The sequence below is a fragment of the Carcharodon carcharias genome, chromosome 28 (genome assembly GCF_017639515.1).
Source record: "Carcharodon carcharias isolate sCarCar2 chromosome 28, sCarCar2.pri, whole genome shotgun sequence".
NCBI lineage: Eukaryota > Metazoa > Chordata > Chondrichthyes > Lamniformes > Lamnidae > Carcharodon > Carcharodon carcharias.
Window position 1 is genome coordinate 38364487 of NC_054494.1, and position 18790 is coordinate 38383276.

Sequence of the window (18790 nt, forward strand, 5' to 3'; positions counted from 1 at the left end):
GAAAATCATCCAATATAGTCAAATGACAGAATGTAAAACAACACTGTCAAGGTTACTGAGAAAAATTGCCCATCAGCATTCATCGCTGAAGGCTGCAGCCTTACTTGATGTGTGGGATGTTCATCACCTCACGAGCTTAATAACTTGTACCTTTATAGCTTAAATGAAGGAAAATGTAAGCATGAGCTGGGGGGGAAGCAATGGAGACAGTTTGTACTGTCCTCCAGTAGTTTTCTTTGAAATATCTGAGTATAATCATACTTAAAAAGGAAAATTACTAGATCTTTTCTGCTGCTGAGGGGATACTCTGCATTGAAAATAGTCTCCTTTAGTTGGTTTGTCCTTTAAACGTAACCTACTCCAGACAGAGAGAGCTACAAGTTTACCTGAAGTCAGAACTGATCTTAAATGGAGAATTCACCCCCTTTAACTAGAAATATGAGTGGCATTAGGCTGTATTGTAGACTACTCTTGAAGCCCTAGGGTGAAGCAAACACTCTGCACTGCCATTACAATTACAACATCAAACTGCATTTATCCAGCACCTTTATCTTAGTAACACCTCCCAAGGCAGATGACAAAATGTTTGGTCGAAGAGGTTGGTTCTAAGAAGCATCTTAAAGGAGGAGAGAGAAGCGCAGAGATTTAGGGAGGGAATTCCAAAGCTTGGGGCCCAGGCAGATAAAGGCACAGGCTACGAAGGTAAAGATGCGCAAGAGACAAGAATGAGAGGAGTACAGAGATTTTGGAGGTGTGTAGGGCTGGAGGCGGTTACAGAGATAGGAAAGGGCAAGGCCATGGAGGGATTTGAATAGAAGTGTCATTTTATTTTTTCATTATATTACTGTGGTTTATTGTAAAGTAGGTTTATGGGTGTGAGTGTCAATGGTTCTGTCTGTGTGATTTAATTGAATTAAAGTCAGATAGACTGCAAGCTTGAAATTATCCAAATTACGGGTAAAAGGCATTTGAAATGCTGATGAATAAACATGAATAAGGGCTTAGCATGTAGGGCGTGAAGGAAATTTGCATCTTTAGATAAGTGAAGGGATTGTGTAGGTTTCAAAGAGATCATAGGATGTTTATAATTGGCAAGACAAGCAAGGCCAAGCAGTATGTTTATTTTTCCCAAAGGTACTGACTATATTGGCAACATGAAAGAGTTTTATATTATGGGAAAAGTAAATTCCCAAAGACATATAGAACAATGGAATTTACAGATTAAAGAGAGATAAACATATATAAAGGATGGAAGGTTATGTTGTGGGGGTCCTGTAAGATCTAAAGGGACCAAGTGAAACAGCCTTGGGTAGCTTCCAGCCACTTGTGCAGAAGTCTGCAGTGTCCAGTAACCAAAGGTGGAGGGAAAGCCTTTGGAATTCCACTGTTGATGGGTACCTATAAAAATTTAAAATCTATTTTGGACTGTTGCCTTAAAGGGAGTGTGTAGTTGGAAGTCAGGTTAATTAGGGATTTTGGGATTTGTTATAGTGTTAAGAAACTATAATCTTATATATGTGATTGAAATCTTTTATTTTGTTAATAAACATTTTAATTTAGTTTTTTTTAAATCTCTAAAGGTGTTAGTGGACCCCTTACTTCTGAACGCAGTGCACAAATCTTCTCATAATAAATACAAATTGCAAAACCATTGTGATAGTGTGACTAAGTTTCCCTTGTGGGTTTCATCTGCCTGGCACACATCACTTGCCACATCATAACACATGGGTGAGAATTGTGAAATTGTCAAGTAAATCCTGAAATGTGAATGCAACCTCAGTCTCATTTGCAAGAAAAAATTCTATTCTACTAGAACCTATTTTTGAGATTGGGACGGTGATCTGCAACACAAATTAATGCCAATGGAATGCTGGCTTCTATACCTAGAGGACTAGCACACAATGGGGTAGAGATCATACTTCAGCTATACAAAGCCCAGGTCAGACCATGCTTGAAGTTACTGTGAGCAGTTCTGGGCACCACATCTTAAGGAAGGATATATCGGCATTGGAGGGAGTGCAGTGTGGATTTACCAGAATGAAACCTGGACACGTTGGGTTAGATTATGAGGAGTGATGACACAAATGAGGATTGCATTCCCTGAATTTTATGAGATTAAGGAGCGATTTGATCAAATGAACTAACAGGGTGGATAGGGAGAAACTATTTCAACTGACTGGGGAGTCTAGGACTAGGGAGCATAGTGTACAAATTAGAGTCAGAACCTTCAGGAGTGAAATTAGGAAACACTTCTACACACAATCTTCTTTTCTTCAAATTGGAGTTGACATTAGATTAATTGTTAATTTTAGCACGGAGTTTGATAGATTTTTGTTAACCAAAAGTATGAAGGTATATGGGGAAAAGGTTGGGATATACGAGGTTAGGTTGCAGATCGGACATGACCTCACTGAATGGCAAACAAGATCGAGGGGCTAAATGGTCAACTCCTATTCCTAAGATGGATGACACCCCACATGTTGGGGCCATTATATTACAATGTGAATTTATATGGTTCTGAACAGTGGCAAAAAAAAGCCAGCTTGTGTATTTTGCCTAGAGGTAAAGGATGATTTTAATTTTCACTGGTGGTGGTAAACCGGCGATAACTGATTCACACCCTGCCCAATTTTCTTGTGCATTCATGTTAATGGAATGGAAAATCTGTGATCCATTGTTTTTATCGATCTGTGATCCATTAGTTTTTCTTCTAACTGACCCAAGAACATTCCCTAGTGACTTCTGGATAAAAAAAACATTTGCCATATGAATCTTTAAATAGTATGCATCTCATTGGATTGTGAGATATGCCCTTATTTACACCTATGTCCGGACAGGAAAAGCCTCTGATCCATTTTGACTGTCCCATACAGTTGTCATATCCTGATAAAAAGTAGGGTTGCCAACCGCCCAGAATTAGACTGGAGTCTCCAGGAATTGAAGATCAATCTCCAGGACACTGCTGTGTGCGACCCTGGAGAAAAATCATCGGCACGTTAAAAATTATTGCTTTTTTGGTCATTTTCTTTGACCATTTCTCTTCACCAGATGTAAAAATATTGAAGGTGGGAAAAAAGGCTGTATGACTGATAGTCAAGCATCATCCAGTTGGGTAATGAGTCTTTTTGTTTTCCAATTGCCGTTGGAAGGCCGTACATCACAAGGATGGATTTGTTGACTGATTAATGGCCATAGCACGGGACAAATCATGTTAGGAAACCTCCAGGAATACATTTAATCACAGTTGTATCCCACTCATTTGAGAGGTGAAAAACCAGATTTTAAACCCAGGCCGATTTGAGGGGGCACGGTGGGGGTGTGTGTGTGTGTGTTGGGGGGGGGGGGGGGCGGGGGGGGCGGGGGGGGGCGGGGGGGGGGGGGGGGGGGGGGAGGGTGTGTGTGTGTGGGGGGGGGGAGGGGGTGTGTGTGTGTGGGGGGTAGGAGGGGGTGTATGGGCAGAAAAATCTGAAAGTTGCCTTTGCAACCAAGGATTCAAAATGGCTGCCATTGTTCTCTACATGACAACAACAGCTAAAGGTATTTGATTGTACAGGAATTGGAGAAAAATCATCGGCACGTTAAAAATTATTGATTTTTTGGTCATTTCCTTTGACCATTTCTCTTCACCAGATGTAAAAATATTGAAGGTGGGAAAAAAGGCTGTATGACCGATAGTCAAGCATCGTCAGGCCCTATTAAATATACAAGTCCTTTCTAACTGAAGAAACAAGTTCGACACAATTGTAGAATAGGACATCTGCCCTCTAATTAGATCAATGCATATTCTCTGCCCTCCAGGATTTTCTGTACAAACTGATGGCATAAGGCCTGGCAGCCTCAGTGGTTTTGCTTCCTAACAACGAGCTCTATTCATTTCTAGGAAACATCCTAGACTCATTTCTAACCCGGGGTTGCCATAGATGTCCCAGTTTAATAAGCAATTTGACAAGACTGAATATTTGGCAGTACTGGAAAGGTGTTAGTCTGTAAAGGGCTAACTAAAATCAGATGGTTGGCACACAGTGACAGGTGGCACAATGTTTGAGCCAGTCTATGGGAGTGGTTCATTTATGACTCAGTTTACCCATCAACTGGTAATTTTAAATCAAAATCTTCCCAATAGAATGTGAAACCCATCCATAAATCACATCAATTAAAGGATTTAGTTTTCACAAGTATGACAAAATGAAGCCAACTAATGCACAATTTAAACAATTATTTTGTGTTTCATTTGGCAAAGGCACTTCCTGATTTGAATGAAGGGCTCCAGGGGGACCGTTAATGTTTCAAGTGAGATCCCTATTCTGAGTTGGACTAGCGGATGTCCGATGAAACAACAGTCTTGCATTAACTCTTAGACTTCACATGCGTGTGTTAGGGTTTGTAAAGAAAAAAAGACTTGCATTTATATGGCACCTTTCACAATCTCAGGATGTCCCAAAATGCTTTGCAGCCAATGAAGTGCTTTTTGAAGTGTAGTTACCTGTTGCAATGTCGGAAACATGGCAGCCAATTTGCACACAGCAAATTCCCAGAAACAGCATAACTAGATCACCTGTTTCTTGTGATGTTGATTGAGGGATAAATATTGGCCAGGACACCAGGGATAATGCACCTGTTCTTCTTCAAAATAGTGCCATGAAATCCTTTGCGTCCACCTGAGAGCACAGGCTGGTGGTGGTTTAATTTCTCATCTGAACGATGGCATCTCCGACAGTGCTGCACTCCCTCATTACTGCACTGGAGTGCCAACTTCGATTTTTGTGCTCAAGTCCTGGAGTGGGAGTTGAACCCTCAACTTGCTGACTTAGAGGTGTGTGCTAGCACTGAGCCACAGCTGGGTAAGATGGCATTTCAGTTCCTCTTAAACTCTACGCTTTAGGCCCAGTGTCACTTGTCTACACACTGAACTTCAGCACCAAGAATTTCTCAAGTTATGGAGATGATAACTTGTCTCCACCTATTTTCAGGCCTCTACAGCACTTACCTTGGTGAAAAATAGGCAGCAAAATATTAAATTTCAGAAGCGTTACCCAGTTCCAGAAAAGTATTGGTAAATGGGTCGGTGAAAATCCTTTGACAATTCCTGAGTGCAGATGGCACTGAAATTAAAACGTTACGAATGATCATCGTGTATGCCTGTGTAGCACAGTTGGCACCATCTTGTCTGAGTCAGGACATTGTGGATACGAGGCCTACTCCAAGATTTTAGCACGAGATTGTATGCGTGGTATTGAGGGGGTGCTGCACTGTTGGAGATGCCATCCTTCAGGTGAAACATTCACCCCACATCACATCTGCCCATTGAGGTGGATGTTAAAAATCCTGCTGCACTTTTCGGCCGCAAGTTCTCTCAGTCAGCACTCCAACCTCAACCAAATACCATCTAAAAACAGGTTAATTATTTCACCTCTTTTCTATTTTTACTTGGTTCTGTTGAAGAGTCGTGCGGACTCGAAATGTTGACAGTGTTCCTCTCTGCAGATGCTGCCGGGCCTGCTGAGTTTTTCCAGGTATTTTTGTTTTTGTTTTTAATTGTTTCTTCATTCACTGCTGCTCATGCAAGTTGTTTCCACTTGACAGAGACTCATTGCATGAGAATAACCTCTGGAACATTTGAGAGGTGTGATAAGACACTACATGAATTGAAGTCTTTCGTTTGGCTAACTTAATGCAAAAATATCTGTTTCTATAAACAAACTAGGGTTTCAGTGAGGTGGCCTTATCCTAATGCAGGGCGTTTGTACCAGGACGATGAGGAAATTAATATAATGGACTCATGGCATAAGGCCATAAGTGGATGGATTCTCAAAGGTACAAGCGTTTCCAATTCTGATTAAATGCACATAGCCAGCAGTATTATGTCAGAATTAAGTACTTAATGTTACAACCAGAGTCTACTTTCTGAAATTGCTGGATGGTTCTTGCAACAGGCAGGAAGCTTGCTCTATCAGAATCAATGGCAGACTTCACATTAAATTTGGTTGAATCATGTGCTGCAGAATGTGTGTTGAATCAGAACAAAGCACAAGTTCACCTAAGGCTGCCAGCAAAACCTACAGAGCTACGGAGACAACTGGAGGGTGGGATACAACAAGGTGGCAGCACACTACCATTATCTCAAAAGCCTGTTCGACACAGACAGGCTTCTGAGTAAGCTTCCATCTTCTGCATTCCTATAGTGCCTTTCGCAACCTTCAGGACATCACTGAGTGTCTTGCAGCCAATCAAGTACTTCTGATGTGTTATCACCACAGTGAAATGCAGATTGAAGAAGAACAAAGGAATTCTCCCTGATGTCCTGGCCAATATTTATCCTCAATCAACATCACAAAGACAGATTATCTGACCATTATCAATTGCTGTTTGTGGGAGCTTGCTGTGCACAAATTGGCTGATGCATTTCCAATAGTACAACAGTGACCACACTTCAAAAGTACTTCATTGGCTGTAAAGCATTTTGGGACATCTCATGGTTGTGAAAGGCCCCCTAAAAAAAATGCAAGTCTTTCTTACAAGTGGTAGAAATTTGTCTCCGCCTGTCTTCAGGCCTCTAGAGCACTCACCTAAGCTGGCAAGTCCAAAATCGGCACCTGGGCCTCAATAACATTTTATGGGTGAGTTGCCAGGTCGGGGTGGGGGTGGGGGGGAATGTTCACAATGTTTGTGAAGGGGCAGTCTACCCTCCATTGAAGTTTCCCTTTACCATTTAAGCTCAAAAAAAGAACTTCACCTTTCACTGAATGAACAATCGAAAGAACGTTCCTTCCGCTCATCCTAAGCAGAGGGCTCCTTCAGCAGGTGTTAGGCCCCCTAACTAACAAACAAATGCAAGGAAGCCTATTAAATTCTTTAGGCTGCTCAGAACAACTAAAGAGAATAGGCCCGAGTATAACGGTGGCATTAACACACGTGCATTTTAGAAAAGGGTGCCATACATCTCACTGCTACATTTTTCAGCAACCCACTGGTTTTATTTCCAAAATATGGGCACAACACTTGCCAAATTGCACCCTATCACATGCAATAACAATTTCAAAATAATCTTTTGCATAGGAAGCACTACAAGTGATACAAGGTGCATAAAAATGTATATTCTTTGTTGTTGAACCCTTAGACCACACTGCAGGGTTGAAATATAAACTACCCTGTTAAGGTGATAAAATTGAGAAAGAGTCGAACTTGCTTTGTTATGAAACACTCGTTTCTCAGAAGCAATCAATGGAAGTTATTGAGCAACAAAGAAAAGTCCTTCACTTCCCATGAGCTGCTCACCACCTTCGTTTCAACACACACGCTAATTAAAGAGCGTGAGACGTGCATATACACAAGCACAAATACACAAACACAAACACAAGCACATACACACAAACACACACACACTTCCCACATTGTCCTAATTCAAACTTCAAGTTGTTTTAACACCAACAAAAACTTACCCGAAACTAGAAACCGCCGCCACCCCCCAATTAGAAAGAACTTATGTTGAAGGAGCTACCCTATTGCCTCTAATACATGGACTTAGGCCAACAGTCACACATTCTGCTAACCAGACATGCCGACATTATATTTTTTCTGCTTGACTGGAATCTTGATTGTGACACATTGAGAGCTGAGGGCAATAAATTCACTGCAGAAGCTTTTATTGTAGAGAGCTGCGGGTATCCAAGAGTCATTACATGGCCCGAGTAGAATCAAGGGATTTATAAGAAAGCTTGGAAGGTGAAATATAAGTAAATGCTGGAAATGCATTCCACCACAAACATTTTTCTTCAGATGACCTGCCACCTGGTCCCCTGTATTTCTTGCAGTGCATAATCATGGGATTTGGGCAACATCAAAGCATGACAGTGAGGTCCTATCCATTATGTTAACACTCATGGTACAGCCTCCTTTACACTAGGGAGATCAAAAGCAGGTTGGGTGGTCGTTTTGCTGAACAATCTGTTCAGTTTGCAAGCATGACCCTGAGCTTCTAGCCATTTGCTGCTTTAATTCTGAATCCCACTCTGACCTCTCTGTCCTCGGCTTATTCCTACGCTGTTCCAGTGAAGCTCGAGGAATAGAACGTCATCTTTCCATTAGGTACTGCACAACCTTCCAGTTTCAACATGGAGTTCAACAATTTCAGATCATTACTACAGCTCCCAATATTTTGGACAGAATGTGCTGGAAATGATTCTGCTGTTGCCATTTACGCCTCCTCTAGATCCATCTTTTCTCTATTTGCCCCATTACGTTTTCCTTGCCCTGTCATCATTACGGTCACTTAATCTCACCTTTCCCCCAATCACAGATCTTCCCCCTCTTTCCTTGCCTCTGTCCTTCCTTAAAATCTGTTACATCTCAAATATTTTCTAGCTTGCGTGAAACATCACCAACCAGAAACATTAATTCTACTCTCTTGCCTTTCATCCTGTAGCCTGATTTGCTGAACATTTCCAGTGTTTCCTCCTTGTATATCTCAGGTTTGACGACAGCTTTGAACCAACTGCCTGGTACCTTAAAAAAATTGTAATTTGTTGGTCGATCTCCCAAGGCGCTGAAACCAGGGAACGGAGCCCGAATATGGTCTCTGGATGAAGTGGGCTTAGAGGTCAAAGGATGGTTGCATCAGGGCAAGACGACTTCAGATTTTCAGTAGACTAAATTGAGCTGCTTGGAGCTTTGTGAGTCTCTTTACAGATGAGGTTGTGGAGCTTGGCATTGCTAAACTGAGAGGCTATAATGTTACTACTGGTGGGAAGGTATCATTACAGTGTGACAGGTTTACATAGGTAATTTCCATTATAAGCCTGGGCACAGGAATTCATAATGCTGTGACAAAAGCATCAACACAGAAATAAAGGTGTCACAGATTGGACGATTTTTTGGTACGTTACACAAAGACCCAAATTAATAGTGGTTGTACAGTACTAGTTTTAACCAGCTTTTGTTCCAAGTTTCAATGCAGCTACCAATTGCTAGGGCACTCCCCATTCACTGATATCACAAGTGTGATGCCGCTAAATTGTATTTTTATGCAAAAGTTTGCACGTGTAGTGCCAGAATATTCCGTGCTTTATAAATTACTCGCAGAACACCTGTAGAGTTGCTCGGGCAAGTTGGGTGACAAATTGTCTTGTGATAGCACAAGGATTATCTCATGTAAGTGTATTGTATATTATTCAGCTGCTAAATTGCTCCTACGTTGAACATGCCTGCTCCTTGAAGCCACCAAAGTCTGATTGCTGTAAACATTCTGAGAACAATTACAGATGAAAGAAGCTTGCACACTGCTTGTAAATTTCTGGCTCCAAGTTACTCAGTAAATAATTCATCCCTAATTAACCCTTGATTGCATAAAATTAATGTTATTCTTTTTGTATATTTTTTTTTAGTACTTTTACACTTTGGGATGAGAGGCACTCTCCAATTTTTTATATATTCCTGTGGATTTTCCAAGGCATTGCTTTCGACAACACTTTCTTTATTCTTTCATGGGATGTGGGTGTCACTGGCAAGGCTAGCATTTGGTGCCCATCCCTAATAAGAACAGAAGAAATAGGAACAGGAGTAGACCATTCGGCCCCTTGAGCCATTGTGATCCTAAATGGAAATAGCATCAGCTGAGGAGGAGAATGCATTGTGCGTTATTTGGCAACATACTTCTGGGTCCTTATAAAGCAGGGCATCAAATCCTACTGTGGCAGCTAGTGGAAATTAAAATCTATTAGGATTCAATAAGATCATGGCTGATCGGCTTGCTTTTCGAATTCTACATTCCTATCTACAACCCCCAATAACCTTTGATTCCCTTGCCTAACAAGAATCTATCTACCTCGGCCTTAAAAATATTCAATGACCCCGCCCCCACCACCTTGTGAGGCAGAGAGTTCCAAAGTTGCACAACCCTCAGAGAAAAAATTTCTCCTCATCTCCACTGCCCTTGAACTGAGTGGCTTGCTAGGCCATTTCAGAGAGCAGCTAAGGGTCAACCACATTGCTGTGGGTCTGGAGTCACATGTAGGCCAGACCAGGTGAGGACAGCAGATTTCCTTCCCTGAAGAACATTAGTGAACCAGATGGGTTTTTACAACAATTGATGATAGTTGTCATGGTCACCATTACTGAGACCAGCTTTATATTCTAGATTTAATAATAGATTTTAATTTCCACTAGCTGCCACAGTAGGATTTGATGCCTGCTTTATAAGGACCCAGAAGTATGTTGCCAAATAATGCACAATGCATTCTCCTCCTCAGTTGATGCTATTTCCATTTAGGATCACAATGGATAAATAATAAGTGAAGGGAGTGCTAACTCAGTCAGTTTAATTGTTGTTTGATCAGGGGACATTGCAGTTGATGTTTTGTGTGTGGATCAGAAGCATCCAGCGTTTTCACATAATTCTGCACTTGCAACAAAATGTCACGCCTACTCCCTGATGCTGAGATGCAGAAATTGCTTCATGTTATGTATGTTTTATTAACCGCACCCCCTAACTCACTCAACAGATCGAGTTGTGTTGGATCGATTCCTGGGCTGAAAGGCAGCCCTCTGGGGAAAGACCGAGTCGAATGGGCCTCTGGAGGGGATCTTCTCACTGAAACCCATTAAATTCTTTGGGGGCTTGACAGGATAGATAGAGACGCTGTTGGCTCCCTAACTGAAGAGCTTAGAACTAGGGGGGTCACAGTCTCAGACTAAGGGGCCAACCACTTAGGACTGAGATGGGGAGAAATTTCTTCACTCAGGGCTGCGAACCTTTGGAATTCTCTACCTCAGCTGGGTGCCAATGGTCAGTCTTCAAGCATATTCAAAGCTGAGACTGATAGATTATTGGGCCTCAAGGGGATCAGGTGGGAAAATGAAAAATCAGCCATAATCTTGTCATTGGAGTCAGAGGGCTGTGAAGTTCTACTCCAGAGACTGGAACCACACAATTCAGGCTGATACTCCCAATGCAATTCTGAGGCTGGACTGCACAGTCAGCCATAGTGTGTATCGGATTGGACCAGGCCAGATCGGAAACCAAGGCCCTGTTTGCCCTTTTTGGGTAAACACAAAAGATTCCACGGCACTATTTCAAAGAACTAGAGAGTCCTCCTTGCTGCCCCGGCCAATATTTAGCCCTCAACCAACATCATTAAAAGAAGCAGACTACCTGCTGTTTGGGGAGCTTGCTGTGTGTAAATTGGCTGCCACAATTTCTATATTAAAACACTGACAATAGTTGAAAAGTATTTCATTGGCTGTAAAGCGCTTTGAGGTTGAGAAAGATGCTATAGAGGCGCAAATCTTTCTTTGCTAAGTTAGGTGTTACAATACGTTGATTGCTATCAGACGATAGCGATAAGCCTTGATGCCTAATTGGAGCAGGGGCTTTAGATTCTGTGCTTGACAGCCTGGCTGAATTTCTGTCAGGAATGTCCCATTAACAGGGTTTTCAGCCAAGCTCCACCCATACCTGTGATCGACAGGTTTAATCCGAGAAGAAAGGTGTGTTCTTTGATTTCTGTCCGCAGTGCAAAATTCACAGGGGAAAGCCAAAGGTGTTAAAGCAGATGCCCTTATTAGTCCTTCTAGCTGGATCTCACTGCTGTGAGAGTGGAAATATTCCCAGCGTTAAATCTGTTTTCAATCTCACTTACCGGATTAAGGAGCACTGTAAGAAAGAGCTCTCCACCCCGAATACTTTTGTCCAATTCCTTGGATCCTCCTGGATACTCGTTATAAAAGATGGTGTGTGTGAACAGCCCACAGGTTTGGCGAGGCAAAACCTGGACAACGTGGAGAGAAGGAGAGAGAAAGAAAAAGGTTCACCAAGCTTTAGTCAACACAATCAATTTAGACTCGCTTCTGTAGACAGGAATTTGTTGTGGCACATAGTTCTGTCTTGTGCAGTAGACAAAACTCGTAACACAACTTCCGTAATGAAATCCAGTGACTTGACACAGTTTTTAGTGGTTGGATGTAATGAGGAATTCCAGATTGCTGGAATATAAGTTACCTGATACTTAACTAGTCTCAGCTTCACTCTACAGGAACACTGTGTAAGATAACAAACCTGCCCATGTACTATCTTAAAAGCTGATTGAAGACAATTTTGAAATCTAAAAGTGAAACATTCCTGAAACTCTTGACAGCATTACCCACAACCCCGAATAAAAGGTTGCGATTAAAAGCCCTTGGCAGATATTTTAGTTATTCTCCTGTGCACTGTAGATTCTACAGAAAGTGGTGCCCATTCTGCAAGGCACAGCTGCTATTTATTCTATGCCAAATAATTGTAGAATCACAGAATGATACAGCACAGGAAAGGGCCATTCGGCCCATTGCACAGAAGGGGCCATTGTGTCTGCTGCTGGCTCTTTGGTCAAGCGATCCAATTAACTCCACTCCCCTGCTCTTTCCACATAGCCCTGTCATTTTTTTTGCCTTCAAGTATTTATCCAATTTTGAAAGTTTTGAAAGTTACTGTTGAATCTGCTTCTGCTACCCTTTCAGGCAGTGCAATCCAGATTACAACAGCGAACTGCGCAGAGAAAAATGTTTCCTCGTGTCGCCTCTGCTTGCTTTGCAAACCATCTTGAACAGAACTATTTATGAAGTTACTGTACATACCTGCAGATTACATAACCTAATCACTGAAGATGCTATTGTGCTTGCTGCACAATTTCAAACGTTTACACACAATTTTAATTATGAATTAATAAACCCGATGTATCCATTGCTGCCACTGCTTATTGGTGAAGTTTCTTTCAAGCAAATGGCAATCACTAGTGCCAATTAAATGCTTAATTATCAACATTGTAGACCAGAAATACAAGTTGCTCAGTAGCTGGATGCACTGTTTCTTTAACAAGCTGCACTGTGGGATGACAGCAGTAGGTAGAGGGCTGTGATCACTCAGTCGCTGATGGCAGCTCTACTTGGAAATGGGCTTTCCCCCGAAGTGGGGGAGAAGTGAGGGTGGGGGAGTGGAAAAGGGGCTAGGAGAGTGAGGGAGAAGGCGAGGAAATGGCAGAATTGAGGTTGGGGGGGTGGAAGGATGGGGAATAGGCATTTGGCTGAGCAGCAGAGGGTAACTGGCTCTTGATAACCTGTTTCAGATTTCCACTACCCTTTGTATGAAGAAGTGCTTCCCGAAATCACCCCTGAATGGCCTAGTTTGAATTTTAAGGTTATGTCCCCTTGTTCTAGACTCCCTCCCCCATTAGAGGAAATAGTCTCTCAATAACTATCCTATCAATGCCTTAAATCAACTTCAACATCTCAATTTCATCGCTCTGCAACCTTCTGTACTCAAGTGAACACAAGTCTAGTCTATGCAACCTGCCCTTATAAATTAACCTATTCACTATCATTCTGCTGAATCTGTACTGTACCCTCTCCAATGTCCCAATGGGTTGGCAACTTACTGGAACAAGAGAATGGCTGGGAAATCCACGGGTTATTGACAGACAGTTGTCCTCTGCTTCTCATTCAAGTGCCTATTCCTCACTTGTGATTTGAATACTGTGACCATGGCGGGATGTGTGTGGGGATACATAGGAGAGCCTGGTTCTGCTCCCACCCAACATGTGACCTGTCCATCAGTAAATACTCAATAGCAACCTTGCTGGATATTCCTCTATTTATAGCACAGCAGAAAACAAAAGGACACTTCGTTGTGCTCCAAACGCTGAGACTAGCAACTCAGCACACAACAGTGTTTGAACCTGGGACCTCCACGAGCACTCAGCTGTGTCTCAGCGGCTAGTGCTCTTGCCTCTCAGTCAGAAGATCGTGGGTTCAAATCCTATTCCAGAGATTCAATCTGACACTTCAGCCTGAATTCAAATGCAGTACTGAGAGGGTGCTGTACTGTCAGAGGTGCCGTTTTCAGGTTGCGACGTTACACTGAGGCCCTGTCTGCCCTCTTAGGTGGGCATGATGCCCTGGTCAATATTTACCCCTGAACCAAAGTAAATAAAGCAGATTATCTGGTCATTATCACATTGCTGTTTGTGGAGTTTGCTGAATACAAATCCACAGTCACGTTTCTTACAACAGTGACGACACTTCAAAAAGCACTTCATTGGCTGTAAGGTGCTTTGGGTTATTGAGAGATTGCTTACATAATCACAGGCGTTGTTTTCACTTTATTTCTGGTATGTATATTATTGAGCAATTCCAATTTGAACCACTGGGGGAAACTATAACACAGGAAACTCACTTGTAATTGCAGAGAGAGAGAGAGAGAGATTTACAAAGCTGTCATCTGTGGCCCAGTGATCTAGATAGACTAGCTCTAGACAAACCACTCAGACATACGAGTTTTTGAAAGTCAACAATCACAGAAAGGTCTCACCTCACCATGAGATTAGCCACTCACCATGATACCGTTGTGAATGAATCCTCTGCGATATCGCGCTGGTTTTAAATGGGGATATTCCTCTGTGCTGGTGACCCTGATCCCCCAGATGGATTTCCATGCTTCATACAGCTGCCTGTGAACTGGGTACACCCCTGAATGATGCGGTGCCACAGCATAACCCATATCGATCGGGATTCCATGGTCCTGGAAGAGTTTGGAACTTTGGTGAGAAATGGTTATTCAAAAAAAACCAAACAATTAAGTGCACAGAGCCCTTTAACCATAATCCACTGGAACCCTGCCTGATTTCAATGCAGCACAAATCAGGCGAGTTCTATAACAGTGAATGTTAAACGGAGATTTAGCGGAGCTGGCCTAAATTATGAAAAGTTTTGTCAGATAGGGCAAAACTGTTTCCACTAGCTGTGCGCCCGATAACCAGTGGACGCCAGGTATAAAATAATTGGTAAAAGAACAGAGGGGAGTTAAGGAGGTTATTAGAAAATACTGCAATTTATGATGGTGATCTGGAGTGCACTGCCTGATAGGGTGATGGAATCAGGTTCAACAGGAACTTTCAAAAGAGAATTGGATAACTACTTAAAGCTAAAACCTGCAGAGCCATGGGGAAGAGGCAGGGCAGTGGGGTCCAATCGGATGGCTCTTTCAGAGGGCTAGAACAGGGATGATAGGCTGAATGGCCTCCTTTAGTGCTGTATATGATTCTTTGAACTGGATTACCACCCAGGCAATGAAGACAAAAACCTACCGAGATTTCTCCACTTCAGTCACAATCTGTTTTAAGGTTCTGTTCACAGTGTCGTGTTACTTCTCGAAGCGCTTCTGACGTTATTGTTGATGGGAGGCAATGGTTATGCAGGCAAATGTGTAGCTAGTTAATCCATTCTTAGTGGTTCTGGTTGAGGGAGAAGTATGAGCCAGAAGACCCCAGTATCCAAATACCACCAACGGATCCTCAATATTCACCCAAACAAGGCTTTGGTTTACTAGTCCATCTTAATGAATCTTGTTAAAGTGCAGTGCTGTACTGCAATGCCAGCCTAAATCAGGTGCTCAAGTGTCGGGAGTGGGGCTTGAACCTGCAAACTTCTGTCTCTGCAGCGAGATTCTTTCATCTGAGCCGGACCGTGACATTAGAATTTAGTTCTAAAAGTGAATTAAAAGCTGAGTTGAATGGCTGGCATGTTGTGACAAACCCAGAAGAATGAGTTATCGTTGCCAAGTTTCTTAAGAGCTGCAAAGCAATCCATCATTAATAGAATCTTTTGTGCTACTTCATATAACATCACAATTCTTTTTACATGGCCTTTTAAGCAAGCCAGCCCACAATACCCTACTCTGCATACATGTTGGCTTTCATTTGGTCCACCACAGGTGCTGCAACATTCCCTCCCTCCCTCCATACTGCCCCCCACCCCAGATAGTTTTCCTCCATATCTCAGACAACCTTCCAACCCTTGTGGTGCTCACCGTCCATTCAAAGATTGAGCACTGGAGTCAGTGGACGCTGGGATCGAGAGTCTCCCTGTTGTGCACCTAGCTGGCCCACCCACAGTGGTTACATTTAGAGTATTGTTGCTGATCAGGGACCCTCCCCTCCAGCTTTCCCCATTTGCTTCACATCCATTGAATGTACAAGGGCCTCCAGGCACGTTTTCAGTTTATATTCAGCCATTTGTCAAATCCTTTCAACGATCCCCTGGAGCGCCCAGTCACAGAACAGCTGTGATGAGACGATGACAAGGAATCGTTGCTACTGGATTCCTTGTATAGGCTGATCTGTAATCTTTAAATACAAATCCAAACTCATCTGAATCTTGTTGATCAACAGTTTACCCATTGTGATCAACTGTTCAAAGCCATTGAGCACATTAGAAGCAGGGAAGATTTTTGCCATGCTATTATTGATACCAATTAATATACACAGGGGATCAAGAAAGTGTTTACATTTTCAGTACGAACAGTACGAAATCTTCAACCTCTGGTGCAATGAAAGGCCCCGTGTAAAAAAATTATTTGTCGGTTCATGATGTACTGTATTCATTCAACTGAGTACAGCTGTGGGAAATGGCACAGGATTATTGAAAAACTGTTATGTATGATTATATATACCTCACAGACGGAGCTTATGTATTTTCGCTCCAAGTCAGTCACTCATCAAAAACATCAGGACTAAACTAACAGCAACTACATTTTAAAGAAGCACTTCACTGGCTGCAAAGCACCTTGGGGTATGCTGAGGTCACTTAAGGCACTATATAAATTCAATTCTCTCTTTTAAACCTGGCACCTAAAAGCGTGAAGAAATGAGGGGGCGTAAATGCAGAAAGCAGGAATGGATGGTTCTATAACACTGGAACTTCAGTTTGTACAACTGACTGTGTTACAGGCGACAGCACCGAAGTTTATGTTCAATAAACAGTCAAATCTAGTCACATTACAGAGCTGTAGGGATCAGGAAAAAAAAAACAGCTCTCTCTCTATTCAGCTGGAGTTGGGAAGGATGAGAGGGGATCAGCTTCTCAAGGCTTGAGCTGTTGCACTGGCTGCTAATGGGGCTTCTGGACTGGAGGGACCACTGGGAAATGGTCCATTATAAGTGCATGATCTCTGATAACAGACATGGCAACTGGAGCCCGGCCTAACGTGCACTGGCGTCTGTGTGGCCCAGAGAGGGGAGACCAAAGCCACTTCACCACTCAACGTTTCTGACACAATGCTACATTTTCATTTCACTCTGCCAGATAAATTCTGATGAATTCCCATTACTCTGGCCTACTTGAACAATTGAACGCAATCACCAGTCGTCATAAAGTAGCTCACGGTGATTTCAACTCAAAAGAGATTGCATAATGCATGAGGGGCTGGCAGCAGAATGGAGTTTCAGCCATGATTAAGGGCAAAGGAGGCTACAATTTGAAAGGTCTGTCAAGTGCATCTAGCATCAGAAGGGAAGTCTCACCCGCTTTTCTGCCCTGACTCATCCTGAAAGCATCAGCCCTGCCTGTTAGGGGCGTTAGGGAGAAATGATTCAGTGTCATGTTGGTATCCACAAAACAGGACTAAGGTCACTAGTCGAGTCGCCACTTTCATGGTTAGGAGTACAAGCCTTACAATGTTGGGCCATATCTCTGGAAGTCAACGATATTTTATTTCTAATCTCGAGACGTCTACAAATATTTGAGTTGTGGGAATAGTATAGAGAGAAGTCCTTGTGGCGCAATGGGGAACGTCCCTGCCTCCGAGCCAGGAGGTTGAGTCCCACCCCAGGGCTTGACGGAGAAGGAAGGTGCGTTCATAACCTGGCCAAACAGGTCGAGTATCAACTTGTAAATCCTTCCTTCACATGCCGATGGCAGGTATAAGATGGGGAGAGATTCCTGGTCAGGTACGTGAGGGAAAGAGAGGCTACAACATGCAGGTTGCCAGGGCAACTCGGACTCCCTTGGTGAACTGGAACATACCACACCAAAGTATACAGTTCCGGAAACAGTGAAAAATAATCCAAACTAAGCCCATTTTAGGTTGTGTATCCATGGTTTACTACCCCGTTCGAATGGCACAAAGCAGTTAGCTGAGAAGTTCAGTTCCAATAACGAATGTTCCAATTTTCATCCTCTTAATGAAAAGTGACAAGTTGAGGTCAAGATTTCTGCCCAGCTTACTGGGAGGAGACCTGATGCCTAAAAATTATCACCATCTTCCTGGAATCACACTGGGATACCAGCCTGTGAACACTGGACACTTTCATCTGAAATTCCTTTATAATTGTTTAAAATAACTGGGTTCATGAAAACATTGGCTTGCATTTATATAGCGCCTTTGAGGCAGGTAAAATGCCCAAAGCTGCTTCACTGAAGTGTTATTGTACAACATGGTTCACTAATGTCTTTTAAGGAAGGAAATCTGCCACCCTTACCCGGTCTGGCCTACATGTGACTCCAGACCCAGGGCAATGTGATTGACTCTTAAATGCCTCTGAACAAGAGCAATTAGGGATGGGCAATAAATGCTGGCCTAGCCAGCGATGCCCACATCCCATGAACGAATAAAAAAAAAATTAACACAAACAGACAAGGAGATATTAAAACGGGTAATCAAAAGCTTGGTCTTAAGGAGGTAGGACTTAAGGAGCATCTTGTAGGGAGAGAGGTAGAGAGGCAGAGCAGCTTAGGGAGGGAATTCCAGACCTAAAGGCCCAGTAGTTAAAGGCACGGTCATCAATGGTGTAACAATGAAAACTGTGGATTCCCAAGAGGCCAGAATTGGGGGAAGCACAGAAATCTCGGAGAATTGTAGGGCTGGTGGTGGTGACAGAGATAGGGAGAGGCAAGGTCATGGAAGTATTGAAAAAGGAGGCTGAGAATTTTAAAATCAAGGCATAGCCTGACCAGGAGTCACTGTAAGTCAGAACCTGTGAACAAATAT

General features: G+C 42.7%; 1 protein-coding gene across 5 annotated transcripts in view; it reads right to left on the reverse strand.

Moving 5' to 3' along the window:
- Positions 1 to 18790, reverse strand: part of ndst2a (N-deacetylase/N-sulfotransferase (heparan glucosaminyl) 2a) — a 565725-nt gene that overhangs the window by 41411 nt on the left and 505524 nt on the right. For all 5 annotated transcript variants that reach the window (XM_041176609.1, XM_041176606.1, XM_041176608.1 and 2 more), the window contains 2 exons: positions 14360 to 14545; positions 11634 to 11762 (listed from right to left, as the gene is read on the reverse strand). In XM_041176609.1, the coding sequence (XP_041032543.1) occupies positions 11634 to 11762; positions 14360 to 14545 (315 nt within the window). The remainder of the gene's footprint in view (positions 1 to 11633; positions 11763 to 14359; positions 14546 to 18790) is intronic.